This window comes from Neovison vison, chromosome 6 (genome assembly GCF_020171115.1).
Source record: "Neovison vison isolate M4711 chromosome 6, ASM_NN_V1, whole genome shotgun sequence".
NCBI classification, from domain to species: domain Eukaryota; kingdom Metazoa; phylum Chordata; class Mammalia; order Carnivora; family Mustelidae; genus Neogale; species Neogale vison.
This window is the reverse complement of record NC_058096.1, coordinates 82809001-82827011: the sequence shown is the minus strand read 5'-3', so window position 1 is coordinate 82827011 and position 18011 is coordinate 82809001. Positions and strand designations below refer to the sequence as shown.

The following is an 18011-nucleotide window of genomic DNA, read 5'->3' as shown; positions in this document are numbered from 1 at the left end:
GTGGTCAAGTAAGTTTGGAAACACTAAATTCAATTTTTCTTTTTTGGGCTTTATATGTTTCATAGCATATTAAAGGCCCTAAAGAGTCCTGCAATTAAGAAATCTCGTTAATTTTGGGGCACCTGGGTGGCTCAGTGGGTTAAGCCGCTGCCTTCGGCTCAGGTCATGATCTCACGTCCGGGGATCGAGTCCCGCATCGGGCTCTCTGCTCAGCAGGGAGCCTGCTTCCTCCTCTCTCTCTCTCTGCCTGCCTTTCTGCCTACTTGTGATCTCTCTCTGTCAAATAAATAAATAAAATCTTAAAAAAAAAAAAATCTATAAAAAAAAAAAAAAAAGAAGAAATCTCGTTAATTTTGTTTAGTACAGTGTTTTTGATTCTGATATGTCCAGGAAACTTCCTTTTCCCTCCCTATCCCCAACACAACATTTACGAATACCCCTCAAGACTATGGTTTCTGAGCCCAGTTTAGGAAATTCTGATTATGTGGGAGTGTTTAGCACTGCACGTGACATCTAATATTAGCCTCCTTTCTTCTTTCCTTCTTCCTCTTCTTCCTGGCCCTCCTCCTTTCTTTCCACTCCCACCCCTCTCCACCTTCCCTCTCCCCTTCCCTCCCCTTCTCCCCCTCACCTTCCTCTTCACAGCTGTCTATACTTAAGTGGACCATATTCCATTTTGTCTGTCTAGACCAGACAATGGTCTACTGAAAAAAAAAAAAGATTCTACATACCCTGTCACACTGTTTTTTCTTCGTCCCCAGGGTTAGGGATAGGAGGGAAGGAAATGGGGATTTCGTCAAAGTTAGTGAAAGATTAATGCTGCAAAGACGTAATACATCTGTTCTTCACTGATTATCTTAAATATGTTATTGATGTTCATCAGAGACATAGATTATCTTACTCCAAAATGCCTTTCCACAGACATTCAGACAGAAATTCACAAATCATCCATATTCCCCAGCTCCCACTGTGATTTCAAAACTGTTGGTTTGGACTCTAGCGCGGTGCTATCCAATAGAAATGGAAGGTAATCTATAAACATAAGTCACATATGTAATTTCAAATTTTGTAATTTGAAACATAAACATAAGCCACATTGTAATTTCAAATTTTCAAATTTTCAAAATTTCACATTAAAAAGAAAAAGAACTGATGAAACCCATTTGATAATATATTTTCCTTAACCCAGTATATCCCAAAAATTATTTCAATGCATGATGTAAAAGGAGATATTATACTTTTGTTGTATACAAGTCTTATAAATCTGGTGTGTGTTTTAGCACATGTTACTTTGAAGCGGTCACATTTCATGTGCTCAGTTGCTTCCCATGGGTCATGGTTCCTGTGTCAGCACAGTTCTAGAGAGTCAGGAGGTCTTTCTGGGTGGAGACCACATTTGCAAAGGGTTATGAACCATGAGCAATGATTTCACCAGGTAGGATATATAGAGCAAGAGGACATTTCAAGCAGACAGAAGATTCCAAGCTTGTACAGAAGTCCAGATTTGTGCCCTGAGATCAAGGTCAAAGAGTTTTAAGCAGGCTGCCCTTCAAACGGCCCCAATTTTAAACATAAGGGGGATGGTTCATTCTGGGCAAAGATGTTAGATCTCCTACTTAAAAGGGGGCATACACAAACAATGAATCATGGAGGGCTACATCAAACACTAATGAAGTACTGTATGGTGACTATCATAACAGTAAAATAAATGTTTGAAAAGGGGGAGGTTGAAGACGGGGGGAAATAAAAATGTAATTTCATGCTGATCAGTGACTCCAAGAAAATGAATCTGTAGGGTTATCAAGAGCAGGACCTGAAGCACAGGCACGGATATTTTGGGAAGGGACAGAGGACAAGGCTTCCGGGTAAGCCTCTTGGTTGAGAGGGACAAGTGAGTCACAGAAAGGGGTGACTCCAGCCTGAAGGGCCAGTGTGGGCACAGGCTGTTCATTGTGCACTCTCCGAGGAAGCAAAAGGTATTAAAATGGAAGGCAGGGAGCCCTAAAGGCAAACTTGCTTTTCGGCCAAGTTCAGTCATTTGTGCAGGCCACCCCTGGGGATGTGGTTCCAGAAAGTGAGCCCTAGGATCTGAAGTCAAGGCTGTGGTTGCAGCTTTGCTGTGTAGCTTTGATCAAATTTTAAGGGAAAATTTTTGGCCTGTGGTAAATATCGAAAACACAATTTTGTACTACATGTAATTTCGGATCTTGTGGGAACCATGTAGAAATCCAGATGACTCACATTCTGCTCTGGTTTTTTTTTTTCTTCAATAAAATAAAACAGTAGATCAACTTTAAAGCCAACCACTTAGCATTTTGAGCTTACACAAAAACCAAAAAATAACAAAACAACAAAGAAAGAGTGATTCCTTCTCTAGCCATTTCCCTCTCTCAGATAAGCATTGACGGAATCACACTATCAAGCACAGACCTACCCGTTCTTCCCACATCCTTGACCATTTTAACTTGATTTTTTTTTTTTTCTCCTGGCCATTTCACTATCATTTCAGGCTAAATATGTTCCCACACACAGAACCTTCCTTTTTTCCCCACATTGCTTTTTTAACCCACTTCAGGTGACTCCTTCCTTTTCCACTTTTAATTAGTAATTATATATTTTGTTCTCTCTTTTCTTGGCCCCTGTGTTAATGAACTTGGCACGTTTACCTTAAAGTAGTTTTTAAAATTCCAGTATTTGCCTTCTATACATTCTTCTGTACAGAATTAGTACCTGTGTGATATGCACCTGTGAGTTCTGCTTTCTTTTGCCTACCCCATGTCCATAAGCAAGTCTCACAACCTGTCCTTGATAAAACAGAGGATGAACCAGATGATCTCTTAGCTTCCTTTCTGGTCTAAAATTCTAACTCCTGCAGGAGATGCGTGAGGTAGAATAGCAAAGTGATTTGGAGCTTAAGGGCCTTTAAGTCAAATGTTCTTGGTCTTCTATAAATGAGAGCTTGGCAAGTTATTTTATCTTTCAGTTCTGTCTTCTGTAAAATGGGCATAGCTCCACATGCTGCTGGTGAGAACCATCCTTTATTAGAAAAGCAATCTCCATTTGTGGTCTAGCCACTCTCCAGAAGTACATATTTCCTACCATAGCTTCCTCCAACCAGGTTGCTCTGTGGAGTTGACCAATGCCTATTTCTTTGTTTCTAGAAATATCCTGAAAGGGAAGATACTCCCTGTAAGGCCCATTGCATTCTAGGATCCATTCAAACCTGGGGAGGGTTGAAGAAAATAAAAAGGTACTGCAAGGAGGCTGTAATTATTGACAGAGCTGAGGTCCTAGAATGAAATTCTAGCTTGAACTAACAGGCCAACCATGAGGAGGTTGAGAGTCAGTGCCTGGTTTTACTAGCTAAGGTGGTTAGAGCATCTTTACCAACCAAACTGCTTACAGAGCTGTTGCCAAATAAGCTCAGCATCTCCTCCCTTTCTCCATTTCTGCTCGTGTTGGTGATGACTGCATGAAGAAAGGGATAGATAACTAAAGGGGGTTGTCTGGGGGCAGGAGAGAAGAATCACAATAGTCCTCATATTCACAGTTGGATCTCTTATTTTTCCTTTTTTTTGTAGATGGACCAACTATCCCTTCGCCTTGATTCCACATTTTAATTTTCTAGTTTCCTCTTCAGTTAATGATGGATAAGATTCAGTCTGTTGCTGGCTGGTATTGCATGCGAAGTGCCTTGGACATTTTTTAGAGCATTTCCTTTGTAGCTCCTGGGGCAGAATTGGTGACCTTGACCAAGAAGTTTATTCAGTAGGCAATTGCAACTCTACCATTTACTTGCAGTGTGATCTTGGGCAGTTCTACCTTTTGGTGCCTTGCTTTCCTCATCTGTAAAATGCTGCAGCTGCTTCATGAGTTTTTGTGAGGATTATATTGTCATTAGATAATAGATATAAAATATTTGGGATGCAGGAAATGCGGCATGAGTAACAATTCTTGTTGGCATACTCTAAAATAGCACTCAGTTCTTCCTAACAAGCTATTCATTTAGGTATTTATTTTAGCCATTGTTCATTGCTTGTCTCCCCCTCCCCAAAAGAGAAGCTCTGTTTTACTGATGATCCTAGCACCTAGAATAGCAAATAACACACAGTAAGTGCTCAAAATAATCTTTATTGAATGAAGGAATGAATGATTGAATAGGTCAGGAGATGTGGCTGCCCTCTGGATTCTGCAGAACAGCTATGTTTCTCTCTAGAATGAGTCCCAGTACTTTCTCCTCAGTTAATGCCACACAAGCCCATGGCAAAAAAAAAAAAAAAAAAAAAAAAATGGGAGGAGACTGGGACACAACCTCCCAGGTTACCGAGACCCACTCTTTTATTACCTGTCTGAAAATCCAGTGGGAAAATTTAGGTGTATGTGCCATTTAGATTTTATGTATGCCTATGCTGCTAAGAACCAAGCAATTTATATAAAAATCCAAAATTTCCTTGTTTGATTATCTGATCAGTGATGCAGGGTGAAAAGCATAAAGCAGTGATTTTAATAAATGACACTTAATATTTCTTGAGATTACTCTTTTATGGCTTTTAGTTGAATTCAAAGTCCAAGAGCCAAAGAGCTTTTTAGTTGCTATCATCTCGGACAGATATCTCTTTTACTTCGCTTTATTCTTTTCAATTCTGAAACTCTGGGAAATGTTCCCAAAGTGCATGTTTTCAAAAGGAAAACCTCCACCAAAAGCTCAAATTGGTGCTAATCTAGTTAAGAAATATAATTCTTGGCATCCGTAGAACAAAGACCTTTTGTTCTGCTTCTATAGCTAAAAATAACCGTCCCCATGAACAAGTCTTTATATCTACCCTGTACCTCACTGAGTGTGTTCCCCGAGTACTGGACACTGAGTTGTAGGTAAGATGATACACATACCAATAAGCTCACATCTGCACCAAGGGGCAAGGGCCATCATAAGCTTCTGCAGTAACAGATGCTATTAATGTGGTTTGTTTGTACAAGTGATCATTGGGTTTTCTCTGCGTGTGTACCATTAGCATTTCTGTGATCTAAATAATCTTAAAGATAACAAATTCATGGGCCTGAGATCTACTAGAGAGTGAAACTCAGCCATTAGAAGGAGGTTGGATGGTACCTGCTAGGTACCATCCAACCTAGCCTCTTCTTGGCCTCCCAGGCCCTTGCTCATACCCCGTTTCTGTTATCAGTGCCTGTGGCTTCTTGATACACTAGAAATGGTCTAGATGCTAGTTAGAGACTGAAAGCTTTTGGTAGTAATTCCTTGGTGTTCAAACAAGCGATGTGCTCTTTGCTTAATGTTTTACTCCTCCTGTCATTGAAAGATTTCCAGATGACATATGTGAGAGGAAAATAGAAAAATTGAGTGTGTTGAAGTTCTGTTTTGCTTTTTAATTATGACATTATACTTTTATTTTATTTGACTTTTATTATTTATCTAGTTTTATTAGTTTCAGAGGTTGAATTTAGTGGTTCATCAGTTGCATATAACACCCAATGCTCATTACATCACATGCCCTCCTTAATGCCCATCATCCAGTTACCCCATCCCCACCCATTTCCTCCAGCAACCCTGTTTGTTTCCTAGAGTTCACCATCTCTTATGGTTTGCCTCCTTATTTTGATCTTGTTTTTTTTTCCTTCCCTTCCCCTATGTTCATCTGTTTTGTGTATTAAATTCCACATACAAGTGAAATCATATGATAATTGTCTCTCTCTGACTGACTTATTTCACTTAGCGTTATACCCTCCAGTTCTATTCATGTCATTGTAAATGGTAAGATTTCATCCTTTTTGATGGCTGAGTAATATTCGTGTGTGTGTGTGTGTGTGTGTGTGTGTGTACGTACATACACACAACTTCTTCTTTATCCATTCATCTGTCAATGGACATCTGGGCTCTTTCCATACTTTGGCAGTTGTGGACATTGCTGCCATAAATATCGGGGTGCATGTGCCCCTTCAAATCACTGTTTGTATCCTTTGGATAAATACCTGGTAGTGCAATTGCTGGGTCAGAGGGTAGCTCTATTTTTAACTTTTTGAAGAACATCCATACTGTTTTCCAGAGTGGCTGCACCAGTTTGCATTCCCACCAACACTGTAAGAAGGTTCCCCTTTCTCTATATCCTCTCCAACACTTGTTTTCCTCAGAAAACATTTGTTGTTTTCCTCAGTTTCCTATTTTAGTCATTCTCATGGGTGCAAGGTGGTATCTCATTGTGGTTTTGGTGTCTTCTTTGGAGAAATGTTTGCTTATGTCTTCTGCCCGTTTCTTGACTGGATTTTTTGGGTGTTGAGTTTGTTAAGTTCTTTATAGATTTTGGATACTAGCCCTTTATCTGACAAAACATATGCAAATATGTTCTCCCATTCAGTAGGTTGCCTTTTAGTTTTGTTAACTGTTTCCTTTGCTGTGCAAAAGATTTTTATCTCCATGAAGGCCCAATAGTTCATTTTTGCCTTTGTTTCCCTTGCCTTTGGAGGTGTGTCTAGCAAGAAGTTGCTGTGGCTGATGTCAAAGAGGTGGCTGCATGTGTTCTCTAGGATTTTGATGGATTCCTTTCTCACGTCGAGGGCTTTCATCCATTTTGAGTTTATCTTTGTGTGTGGTGTAAGAAAATGGTCCATTTTCTTTCTTCAGCATTTTTTAAAATATACTGCCATTATTAAAAAACAATGGCATTACAGTTTTTAAAAAATTTTACACATTTCACTTAGAATCACACTTCAAAGACTTTCACAGTTGCCTACTATTTTTCTCTAGAACATCTAGAGTTGTTGTAAGAAGAATATGATGGAATTGGTTAAGACAGCCTGTTCTTTCATGGTTGCTGGCAAACATTAGCTCACCCCCAACGTTTAAAAATATCAGTTGCTGCAAGTACTGATTTTCATTGGTCTTTCACAGTCTGTGTTCACAATTAGTAGGAACACGAGTTGTACTCCCCAATGCTGCCATCTGTGGTTTCTAAGCAAGTTATAGGTAAATGTGCTTGGAGATGTATTCCTCTAATGGGAGATGTATTCTTCTAATGGGAGACAGCTGCAAGCTGCCCTTGACTAAAGGCTCAGAGTAGATAAAGTAACCCTGGACACAAAGTTCTTTGTTGGAAAGCTCTGAGAGGAATTGTGTGATTGTGTTCCACTCTCAAAACCAGGGCTTTGATTAGCCATGACAGGGATAAAGATGTGTCATCTCAAAGTTAAACTAGCAAAAATCTATGCATGATGGAAATATTGGCTGTCTGTAGGGGCAACCTAAATATTGTATAGGTGAGACTGAAGGGTTTGGGGAATACCCAAATGCTATAATTGAGGTAACTCAATTGAGTACTACCTCAAGGGAGCAGGGCTAGAATAAGATTATAAAGAGAAATAGAACAAATCAATTGGCCTTGCTAAACAACACAACTTCCTAAACATACTGTGAAGAATATGTCAACAAAAAGGAGGATGCTCAGTGGGGGGTCATTATTATGGCATAGTTAGCACAATTACCCAGTACTGTTTTGTGTGTGTGTTTCGAGGCAGTGGGTAGAGACTGAATCTCGTGGATAGGAAAGTTCCAGTCAGTCACTAGAGATGGGGATTTGGTTATGGGGTAGGATTGTTATTTGAGTCGGGTTTCACCGTGGCAGGATGACATAACCCTCAGGATCTCTCTCTGCTCTTATCTGATTTTGTGCCCATCAGTGAGCATTCTGGTTAGTAATCTGGTTCCTGATATCCTGATAATGTGAAAGAGTCTGACCTAGGAAAGACCCTCACTGTAGACGAGTAAACTGGCATGCCTGATTATGCACCAGGCTTTTGGAAATCCCTTGGTGTGAGTTAGCATCAGTGGATCCAAACAATTCTGTCTGGCCTGACTAAGCACACACTCAGACTTCTAAAGCTGAAAGGCAGGAGCAGCCAGCCTCCCAGGGAGACCTCACAGCTCATCACATCAGTAATGGCCCAGTCCAATCAGGCCCAATTAAATTCACCAGGAGAGGAAATACTCAAGATAAAGTCAAAGCCTGGTATCAGAGAAGTCTGGCTGCAAGCCATGGTCCCAATAGTTAGACGCCATGAGGAACTCTAAGAAGGATAGGACAGAAACCTACTGAGTGGAACAGCTACAGAAGCACAGGGTTTGTTACAAATGGATAGGGTCAGAACTTGCAAGATGTTTGACTTAACCGTGAGATACCAGGTTAGGTTTTTGAATACTGACTTTCTCTGCTCAGGAATCAGATTGACCCTTGAATCTGGAAAATGGGTGGAACTACAGAAATGGATTAAGGCTTTGTAGGTCTGTTTTTGTTTCTAGGGACCAGGAGAGGGAAAAAGCTTAAGCACAAAAGAGTTAATTGACTCACTTAGAAAAATTGGGGACAAATATTGGCCTCAACACAGCCTAATGCATAGGGCACAAATGATGCCACCAGGACCTATTGTCTCTCAACATGTCTCTCAGTAGCATATTGCCTTGTATCTCATACAGAGTCTCTCCTACTGAGGTCACAATCTGGCAGTAGCTACTCTTGGTCTTCCATGCTCAACACTTTGGATTGAGTAGAAGAGAGAATCTCTTTCACAGAGCCCTTTAATGACTCCTTAACTGTAATTGGGTAACTTTCCCATTCTTGAACCTATCATCTGGACAAATGAAATGTGATTCTCTGCTTGGTCGATGTCTAAGTTGTTTGATGACCCCTGAAGCCAAAGGTGCAAATGCCCCCATTAGAAAGAAGTATCATGGCTGAATGGGTAAAGAAGATATGGTATATATATATATATATACAATGGAATACTATGCAGCCAACAAAAAATAAAATCTTGCTGTTTGCACTGATGTGGATGGAACTAGAGGGTATTATGCTAAGCGAAATAAGTTAGTCAGAGAAAGACAATTATCATATGATCTCACTGATAGGAGGAATTTGAGAAACAAGACAGACGATCATAGGGGAAGGGAGGGAAAAATGAAACAAGATGAAACCAGAGAGGCAGACCAGCCATAAGAGACTCTTAATCTCAGAAAACAAACTGAGGGTTGCTGGGGTTGTGGCACGGAGGGATAGGGTGGCTGGGTTATGGATATTGGGGAGGGTATGTGCTATGGTGAGTGCTGTGAATTGTATAAGACTGATGAATCACAGACCTGTACCCCTGAAGAAATTCATACATTATGTGTTAATTAAAAAAAAAAAGTATCATGGCACCTTGGCCATAGAAGTAGGAATTGGCTAACAGGTGTGTAACAACTCACCTGCCCAATCAGGGTAGAAAATGTCCAGAACATGGATGACATTGGAGGTTCAGACCCATACTCAGCCATTGCTGGCAGCAATATGAACAAGAGACATAGGAGCAAATGGGACCCTCACCTCCGTGCCTCCCTTTCTGTCACATTATGCTCCTGATGACAGCTATCACAATAGATTTACATTTTCTTCATTGGTTACTCAGATGGACTCAGTTTCTCAGATGTTTATTGAACGCCTACCCCAAACCTAGAATTGTGGGTGGTATTAGAGGGAGTAATTCTCAGCTGGAAAGATATTAGCACTTTTCACATGAATGGTTACAGAAAAATAACTGCCTTTTATTTCTAATATAATAATATGAAGTCAAACATAGTGTACAGTGTGCAGCCTTTGCCTAATAGGCTAAAGGATGGGGTTGATGGTCAGAATAGTTGATGGCAGTGAAGACAAATTCTTTAAAAAATATATATATTTATTTAATTGTCAGAGAGAGAGAGAGCGCAAGCAGAAGTAGTGGCAGGCAGAGGGAGAAGCAGGCTCCCCTCTAAACAAGGAGCCTGACACAGGACTCAATTCTAAGACCCTGAGATCATGACCTGAGCTGAAGGCAGACACTCAACCCACTGAGCCACCCAGGCATCCCTAACCATTCATTTTTAAGGAAATAATTTATATTTTTAACTATTTCCTAATTAGGTGATTAAATGTTGATGACACTATTTTATATGTAAGGATATTGATGGCCAATCATAAAGTTAAAGAGAATTATTTTAGGAGTCAGCATTTCTTTAGTTTTTAGTCTTATGCTCATTCACTTTTTTCTTCTGAATCTCACTGGCTGAGTTTTTAAGATACAGTCAGAAGGCACCGTGTTCAACATTCCTTAGGTTGTTAAATATAAATCTGAGGAGTTACTTTTGTCATCAATGATTCCTGATCACCTTAAGGATCAATTCCAAATTCCTTGTCATGGAATGCCAGATCTTTCTAAATCATGCCCCTTTCACTTCTCCTGTCCCTGTGCTCACTTCCCTACCCCAGCCTTCCCACAGGTATCGCACTCCCACTGTGCAAAACTATTCACAGTTCCAGTGGTGCCTGCTCTCCGTCACCTCTTCTGTCTACCCCTTTCCTTGCCATCATGGAGCCATCTCCTCTTCGTCCACCAGGTCCAGCTAAGACATCACTCCCTCCAGAAAGCTTTTTGACACCCTCCAGGTCTGGGTTCTGTATTTCTCCTTTGTTCCCTCAGCATCCTGCACTTGCCTGTCTGTGCCCTCATCAGCCTATTCACTGCCTGTTTGCCTCCAAGTCTCCCCAGCAAGGACAAGAATCCCCAGAGGCCCCTATAAAATGAAAACAGGGTGGGGACCATGTTTTCACAGCTGCATTCTGAGATTAGCTCAATAAATATCTTTTGGATGAATAAATAATGAACGACTTATTATTTGTTGCTTTCTTATGTTTCCTCAGAATTACAACCGGCCCCCTGTGATGGCATTAGCCATTCCCATTGCAGTGAAATTCCTCCACAGAAGCAACAAGGAACTATGCAGAAATATGTCCAACTACCTGTCCCTGGCTGCGATCACCAAGGCAGATCTCCTGGCTAATCACACAGACGTTATAGTAAAGAGCATACTCCAAGGTATGATACAATGGCTGAGCTTGGGGATGTTTTTTAGGAGTGGTTTTAAAGTATTTTCATGAACCATTTTAATGATTTGTGGAAAGGGGGCCTAGAATATTGAGAGGTATGTTCGATTCTCTGCTTTGCCACTAGTTGACTGGTGAACAGGGGTGAGGTTTCTTGGGCTGGCTGAGTCCATGTCTCTCATCTTTACTGAAGAGATGAATTATTTGAACTCATAGGAGAGTTGTAAGCTCTCTCTCTTCCAACTCTGTGTCTGTCAATTTGGAGAATGGTGTTTACCGTGCTTCTGATTACCTTGTCCAGCTACCATTTGTGGAGAACCTACCTGTCTGCACTACATGGAATGTGTCCATTATTCTCAGTGGGAGGTGGAAAACCACTTCTGCCTTTGGTTTCCAAAAGCAAGGAATGTTAGATAAAACACAGAAGAGAACAGGTGAAGACTTCTTAAACATGAACAAGATTTGGGAATAATTTGTAGTTGTGTTAGTTAAATTTACTGTAAAAAAATCAAATCAGGACATCTCTATTAATTGTTTCACATTTGCATGAAAGAGATCAAGTTAGTCCAATCAAAATATTCCCTTTGTCTTAGTGGGTTTTTTTCCCCCTCCTTTGGCTTCAGATCTATCAGAAACCATGTTTTTTTTTTTCTTTTAATATTTTTTTATTTGGGGTCAGAGAACAGTATATGGTGTTATGTGATATGTGCCCAATGTCCCTAGTTCCCATTAACAAGAATGTATGAGGCCCGTGAGTATCCTGGCCCAGATTTTACTGCCACATACCCCAGGTGCTCAAGTTGAATGTCAACTCTCCCAGACCAAGTATTTCTTAGCGTTTTGAAGGGTGTCCCATAAATGATCCCTTTCTGGGTATCCAGACCAGTCCATAAACCCATGCTGTTATCGTCTCCATGCTTCCTGGCACAGCTTATGGTGGTGTCTACTTCCACCACCCGAAGCCCAGCAAACTCTGTGGCTGCTACCCTTGAAGCTTCAGGATCCACCAGTCCTCAGTACACTCATTTCATGTGGCAGCCTGAGGCAGGATGGGGGGACATGGTGGGGGGACACTTGTCTCCTTTCTTGGTGTTACACTTTGATAGACTCCAGAGTGGGGCTGCTTAGCTCTCAAAACCAACTTGTTCCCAAGTTTGCAGTAAAATGTATCCTTCTGTTCTAAAATGTTCTCTCTCTTTCGTGGGCTCACCTATCCAGCTAAGAGTCAGGCTAGCAACAAATCAGTCACCCAGTTCCCAAAATAACTATGGCCCACCAAGGACTAAGGTTTGTTTCATTGTATCAGACATTCCCACATAGAGTTCTTAGCACTGGCCTCTCCAGAACATCTGACCAGCCCCCCACCCTGTGGTCTACTGGATGCCCAGATATGTCTGAACCCCAGCCATGATAATGGAAATTCATCACTCTACCTGTGTTCCCCTCTAAAGATCTGTCATTGATATTACTAGTCAGTATCATTCATTTCCTATTTTCTTTGGCTACAGGATTGAATAGCTAATTTAATTTTTAATCATGATAAAAAATTTTCTAAAAGTCCAGAAAAGCAGTTACACTTTTTTCAACATCTTGGCTATGTATTTGGAACAGATTTTGTATGATATTACAAACACATATACACCACACATTTTAAAACCTTGATAGTTAGACTTGTAACTAACAGATTTATTGAAAAAAAAAAAACACAGAAATGAATTGTTTCTTTGCAGCTGCCAACAACTTACTCATGTATTTGTTTCTTTTTCTTTTTTTGAAATGCACTTTCAATGACCAAGAAATCTTTTGAAACACAAAATGCACTTTCTGAATTCACTGCAAGCATTTGAAATAAACAGATGATTTGGTTTATTTGCTCTGGCACTATAAAAATTACCATAAAAGAAATGATAATTTGACTAAAAGAAGTTGTGACTACATATTTTAGGGCTTAGATATTTAAGACTAATGTGTCTGTAAAACTCTGTAATGGTTCACATGAGGCCATCAAACTTAGACCGGCAAAATAGAGGGGATCTTACTCTCTCTCAGTAAATTTTCTGCTCTGCAAATCTGTCATATATTCCCTGCAATTAGCTTTAGAAGCCATCATTAGGATTTCTTTTTTTCTTTATCTATAGTTTTTTCCTCTTTAGGTCTTCCTTCTTAACTTATATTACTTTAATCTGCAGTCTCCCATTTTTCTATTTCTATAGAAAATGCTGAACTGTTGCAGTTTCTTGATCTTTTTTTTAATAAGACTAGAATTTAAAAATTATAGAATCTTATGTTGGGACATTAAACATGGTTTAACTGAAGTACCCAAGCAATACTTAAATCCACACCAAATGGTCATCTTCTCAATGATAATAATGATTATAATAACAATTATAACTACAATGGCAAAAATTTATCTCATGCTTTTGTTATGTCAAATACTGTATTAAGCACTTTATATGGATTATAGGAGTATATCATTTAATCCCCAGAAGAACTGCACCACAAAAGTCCTATTATTATCCCATGTTACCAGTTAATAGTATTTTAAGTAATAAAAACCCCAGGTAAAAATAACTTGATGATGATGACAATGATGGTGATAATGAAGATGAGGAAGAAAAGAAAAAAGGTGGGGGAGAGGGTAAGAAGAAAAGGAATGAAGGAGAGGAGGGGAAGGAAGAAGAACTTCTTATCAAAATACAAGACTGATAACTGATAAGTACATAAGTGTATCAGACTTCCACATGGCTTGGTTCAGGGCTCAATGGCAGTCCCAAGAGTCATTACTCAGCTCTGCTTTCTTTAGATTGGATTTTCATGCTCTATGCTATGGCCCTCTGCAGCTTCCAACTCACATCATCATGAATACCAATTAAGCAAAAGAAACTCCACATTCAGTCTCGTCTCTGACCTCACATGTATCACATGCTCATTTCTGAACCAATCCATTATTATTGTCAGGGAATACAGTATTTCAGGTGACCAGGCTTGGGTAATGAACCACCGTCAAAGCAGGAGATGGGGGTCAACTGCAGTACCGCAAGAATGGGGTACTGGACCAAATCCAGGACTGTTGCCAGCCATGGCTAAAATGAATGCTGGATACCAACAAACAGCTTTATGTATTTACTTTTCTCCTTTTATACTTTCTTTGTTAGAGAGTCAACCCACTGCTTTGGCATAACAAGACATTACTGGATAATGATTCTTCCAACTCAGTGTATCTGCAGTTCTTTCCAGGTTCTTGGCATCTGGAAATTTTATGAATAGAACCACTCTCCCTTCATTTTAAAACACTAATGAAAAAGAAGATCAGATGGGGCCAGGCAAGACTTGTGGTATGCCAGTGGTGACTGCTCCTTATGCTTAGTTGATATTACTCCACTGGTTTTATTTTTCGTTTGTTTTATACCGGTCTATCTCTCATTCAAAATGAAATGCCTCCTTTATGCTTGTAAGTCAATCATGGGAGGCTGTCAAATAAGCTTATGTATCTCTCCTTGAAGGCAAATATTTCAATAATTCCAAGCTGATTTTTACTACTTTTCATTATTAGTAATTATATATAAGTAATAATATTGACTTTTATATTAAATGTAAATAGAAATTGATTTTATTTAAATTGCTTAGACTCCATTTGTCTGTTTTATATTCTCCAATTCTCCCAGTGAGAAAGTAACTGTGAAAAGTCCTTCCATTTGGAGAAAAGATCAAAGGCACGAGCAATATTGCCTTGGTGCATACTTAAGAACTAAGGGGTTAGAAAACCTGAATATGCCTATAACAAATAAGACAATTATATCAGCATTTTTAAGTCATCCCCAATTGTATAGATCAATTAGAACAAACATGTAAATAATAATTACAGGCTTGGCTAAACTTTTTCAGATAATTAAAAAACATTCTCCAACTAATTCTGTGAGGCTAGTATACATGTGATATCAAAACTAGAATAAGACAGGGTACCTGGGTGGCTCAGTGGGTTAAGCTGCTGCCTTCAGCTCAAGTCATGATCTCAGGGTCCTGGGATCGAGTCCCACATCGGGCTCTCTGCTCAGTGGGGAGCCTGCTTCCCTCTCTCTCTCTCTGCCTGCCTCTCTGCCTACTTGTGATCTCTCTCCATCAAATAAATAAATAAAATCTTTAAAAAAAAAACTAGAATAAGACTATATAAGAAAGGAAAATCAGGCCCATCTTAATTATGAACATAGTTGCATAAATCACAAATCAAAATGACTCCAGCCATGCTTAAGGAAAATAATAGTTTACATTTCTGAGTGCTTTCTGTGTATAATTTTCTGGTCTTTTTTTTTAATTTTTAATTTTTTATAAACATATAATGTATTTTTATCGCCAGGGGTATTTTCTGGTCTTTTAAGTCAGGTAATTCTCCCAATATCTTATGAGGGAAGAACTATTGTTATCCTCATTTTGTAAAATTCATAATGATTCAGTTGAGTTTATCCTAGGAATGCCAGCATGTCTTAATATTCAAAATGTAATTCCCCCCAGTAACAGACTAACAGGTCAAAAAGTCATCCGATCAGTAAGAGCAGCCCATAAAATCAGTACCCATGCATGGAAAAGAAGTTTTTCGATGGGGTGCCTGGGTGGTGCAGTCAGTTAAGCATCTGCCTTTGGCTCAGGTCATGATCCTGGGGCCCTGGAATCAAGTCCACCTGGGGCTTCCTACTCAGTGGGGAATTCTGCTTCTTCCTCTCTCTCTGTCCCTCTCCCTTCTTATGTGCACATGTTCTGTCTCTCTCTCAAATAAATAAAATTTTTAAAAAGAAAAGATCTTTTTGAAAACTAGGAATTTTTAAGAACTTCCAGAAACTGATTAAGGGGATATTATGTATGTATATGTATGTATTATGTGTATTATGTCTATAATAGTATATATAAGAGAATTATGTATATATACACACACACACCTGTATACCTATATGCATAGGTATATAGGTATTGTTTTGTAAAATTCAAACCCTGTTCATGACAAAAAAAGAAATGTCTCCACAAACTAGCAAAAGAAGAGGAACATGCTTAATCTAATAAAGTATAATCTACAAAAACCTACAACTAGAATCATACTTAATGGAAAAAATTAAATTCTTCCCCTTGAATTAAAAAATAAGATAAGGATATGACTTAGGTAATATATTTGTTTTCCACTTAAATAATATCAGAAGTAATTTAATATTTTGTGGCATCACCACCTTTTCAGAGTGGGAGTCATTTTTCAGTATTCCTGAATAATTCTCCAGACTTGTTCTTTGCCACGTAGATGCATTGTAAAACCTGACCAGTGTCGGCATATAAAAGCGGGACCAGTGCTTAATGCAACATAATTTAGCGTGTCTGTTACCCCAAAAGCTGGCAGTTTTATTGGAGAGCCTGAAAGTGAGGGTATCTCTAACTGTAAGGGATTATTTGAGGACTTACCGGGAAACCCTTTCCAAATTTTGATTTGGAACTCTGTGATGCAATGCACATCACTCCTATCAAAACTAAAAGTCTCTTCCCCTACATTTCTGAATCAGTGGTCATAATAAGGAAACATGCCTCTCCGTCAGGATGCCTTTTATAAGGTCCTCTGGCACAGATCACAAGATGACCTCAAATGATTGGAAACTTAAGTAGAAAGTCTTTGGAAACAAAATGTAATATTGTCTCAGCAAGAGTCCAAATTCCTTTCTGACTTACTGGCAAAAGTCTAGAAGAGACTGTCTAGTTAATTATGATAAATTCACCTCATTTCTTTCTCTATGTGAGACAAAATTCAAACAACTGATGGGTGAGCTGTCTCAGAAAATAGAGATAGAAAATTAACCTCTCATTTATTATGGTAGTAATAATACGTACCACATAGGGTGAGGTAAGGCTTAAGTGGATAAAGCAGTTATACTTTGCACAATGCTAGGCACGTAGTTCATCAATGGTTATGATGTTTCTTATCATCATCATTATCATAATCAACACCATTGTCATTGTCAAACCAAATTGAGCATCTGCCATGTACCAGGTCCATATTACAATATTAAAGGCAGAACCAAATTCATCTGTGGAGTTTTATACTCCCTGGGGACATACATAGCCATTAAAAATTCATGATATTTTTAGTGGGATTATTCTTAAGGAACAAAGTTTTAAGTTCAGCGTATTGCAGGTTGTTGAGAAAGAATTTATTAATTCAATTTCTAGGAAACAGACTACGAAGCAATCTTATTAAGAATATTCAAACTGAATAATAATACATGTAGGGAAATATTAAAAATGATGCTCTAAAAAGCCCACTCAAATGTGGATCAAGAAAGACACATCTTGAAACAGAAGAGGACCTCCTCTGAATTGTTAACAAAGTCTGGGATACTTGCACTCCGGAGTTTGCACCTTCTTGACTCCACCAGCAGATGTTGCTGTGAAGTAAAAGAAGGCCTGCACGGAGAGGAGCATCCCCGGGCAGACCGGCTGAGAATGACTTAGCCACAATATAAGGGAATCTTTATATTCGCTTATTTGTTATTTTTGCATGCTTGCTCCTTTTTTCTTTAATGCACTGGGCGCACTTTGGAAAAACTTCTTTTTTAAAGACAAATTTTATTTCAAATATTATTTTATGGTTCAGAAAGTACACTTAGATGTATTATCAGTTTTTGTCATTTTCAGAAAATCCTTCAGCAAGGGAAGGCAAGTCCTGTTATACCTAATTTCTTGGCTAATGTGAGACCCATAAAGACTAGTTGGCAGGCCCAGCTTCTTCTATTTGGGAGGTATTGGTGTTCTAGGAATCAAATGGTTAATTTCTGAGCCCAAGACCAGCACACTTTCTTCCACAGTCTGGATTTATAACTGAATGCAAGCATCAGTAATTTCAGTTTTCCAGTTCATTGAATCTATGAATATAGATGTGAATGTTTATAATTACTTTGACCAAGATTTTTAACTTTTTGAGTGCTATTTATTAAGTGGCTAGAAGAGAGTTCTGGAAACATTTGGCCTTAGTAAGTTTCTCAAAGAAGAGCTTCCTAATATAAAATTTAATAAAAAAAGTAAAAATCAATGATGATTTCTTCTGTTTGAAAATATAATTGTTCAAGTGAAGTTAACTAA

The 18011-nt window shown here is 38.9% G+C and overlaps 1 protein-coding gene across 8 annotated transcripts in view; it reads left to right on the top strand.

Annotated features, from left to right (window-relative positions):
- VEPH1 (ventricular zone expressed PH domain containing 1) overlaps positions 1–18011 on the top strand; it is a 249980-nt gene that overhangs the window by 37124 nt on the left and 194845 nt on the right. For all 8 annotated transcript variants that reach the window (XM_044251673.1, XM_044251670.1, XM_044251672.1 and 5 more), the window contains exon 4: positions 10722–10896. In XM_044251673.1, coding sequence (XP_044107608.1) covers positions 10722–10896 — 175 coding nt within the window. The remainder of the gene's footprint in view (positions 1–10721; positions 10897–18011) is intronic.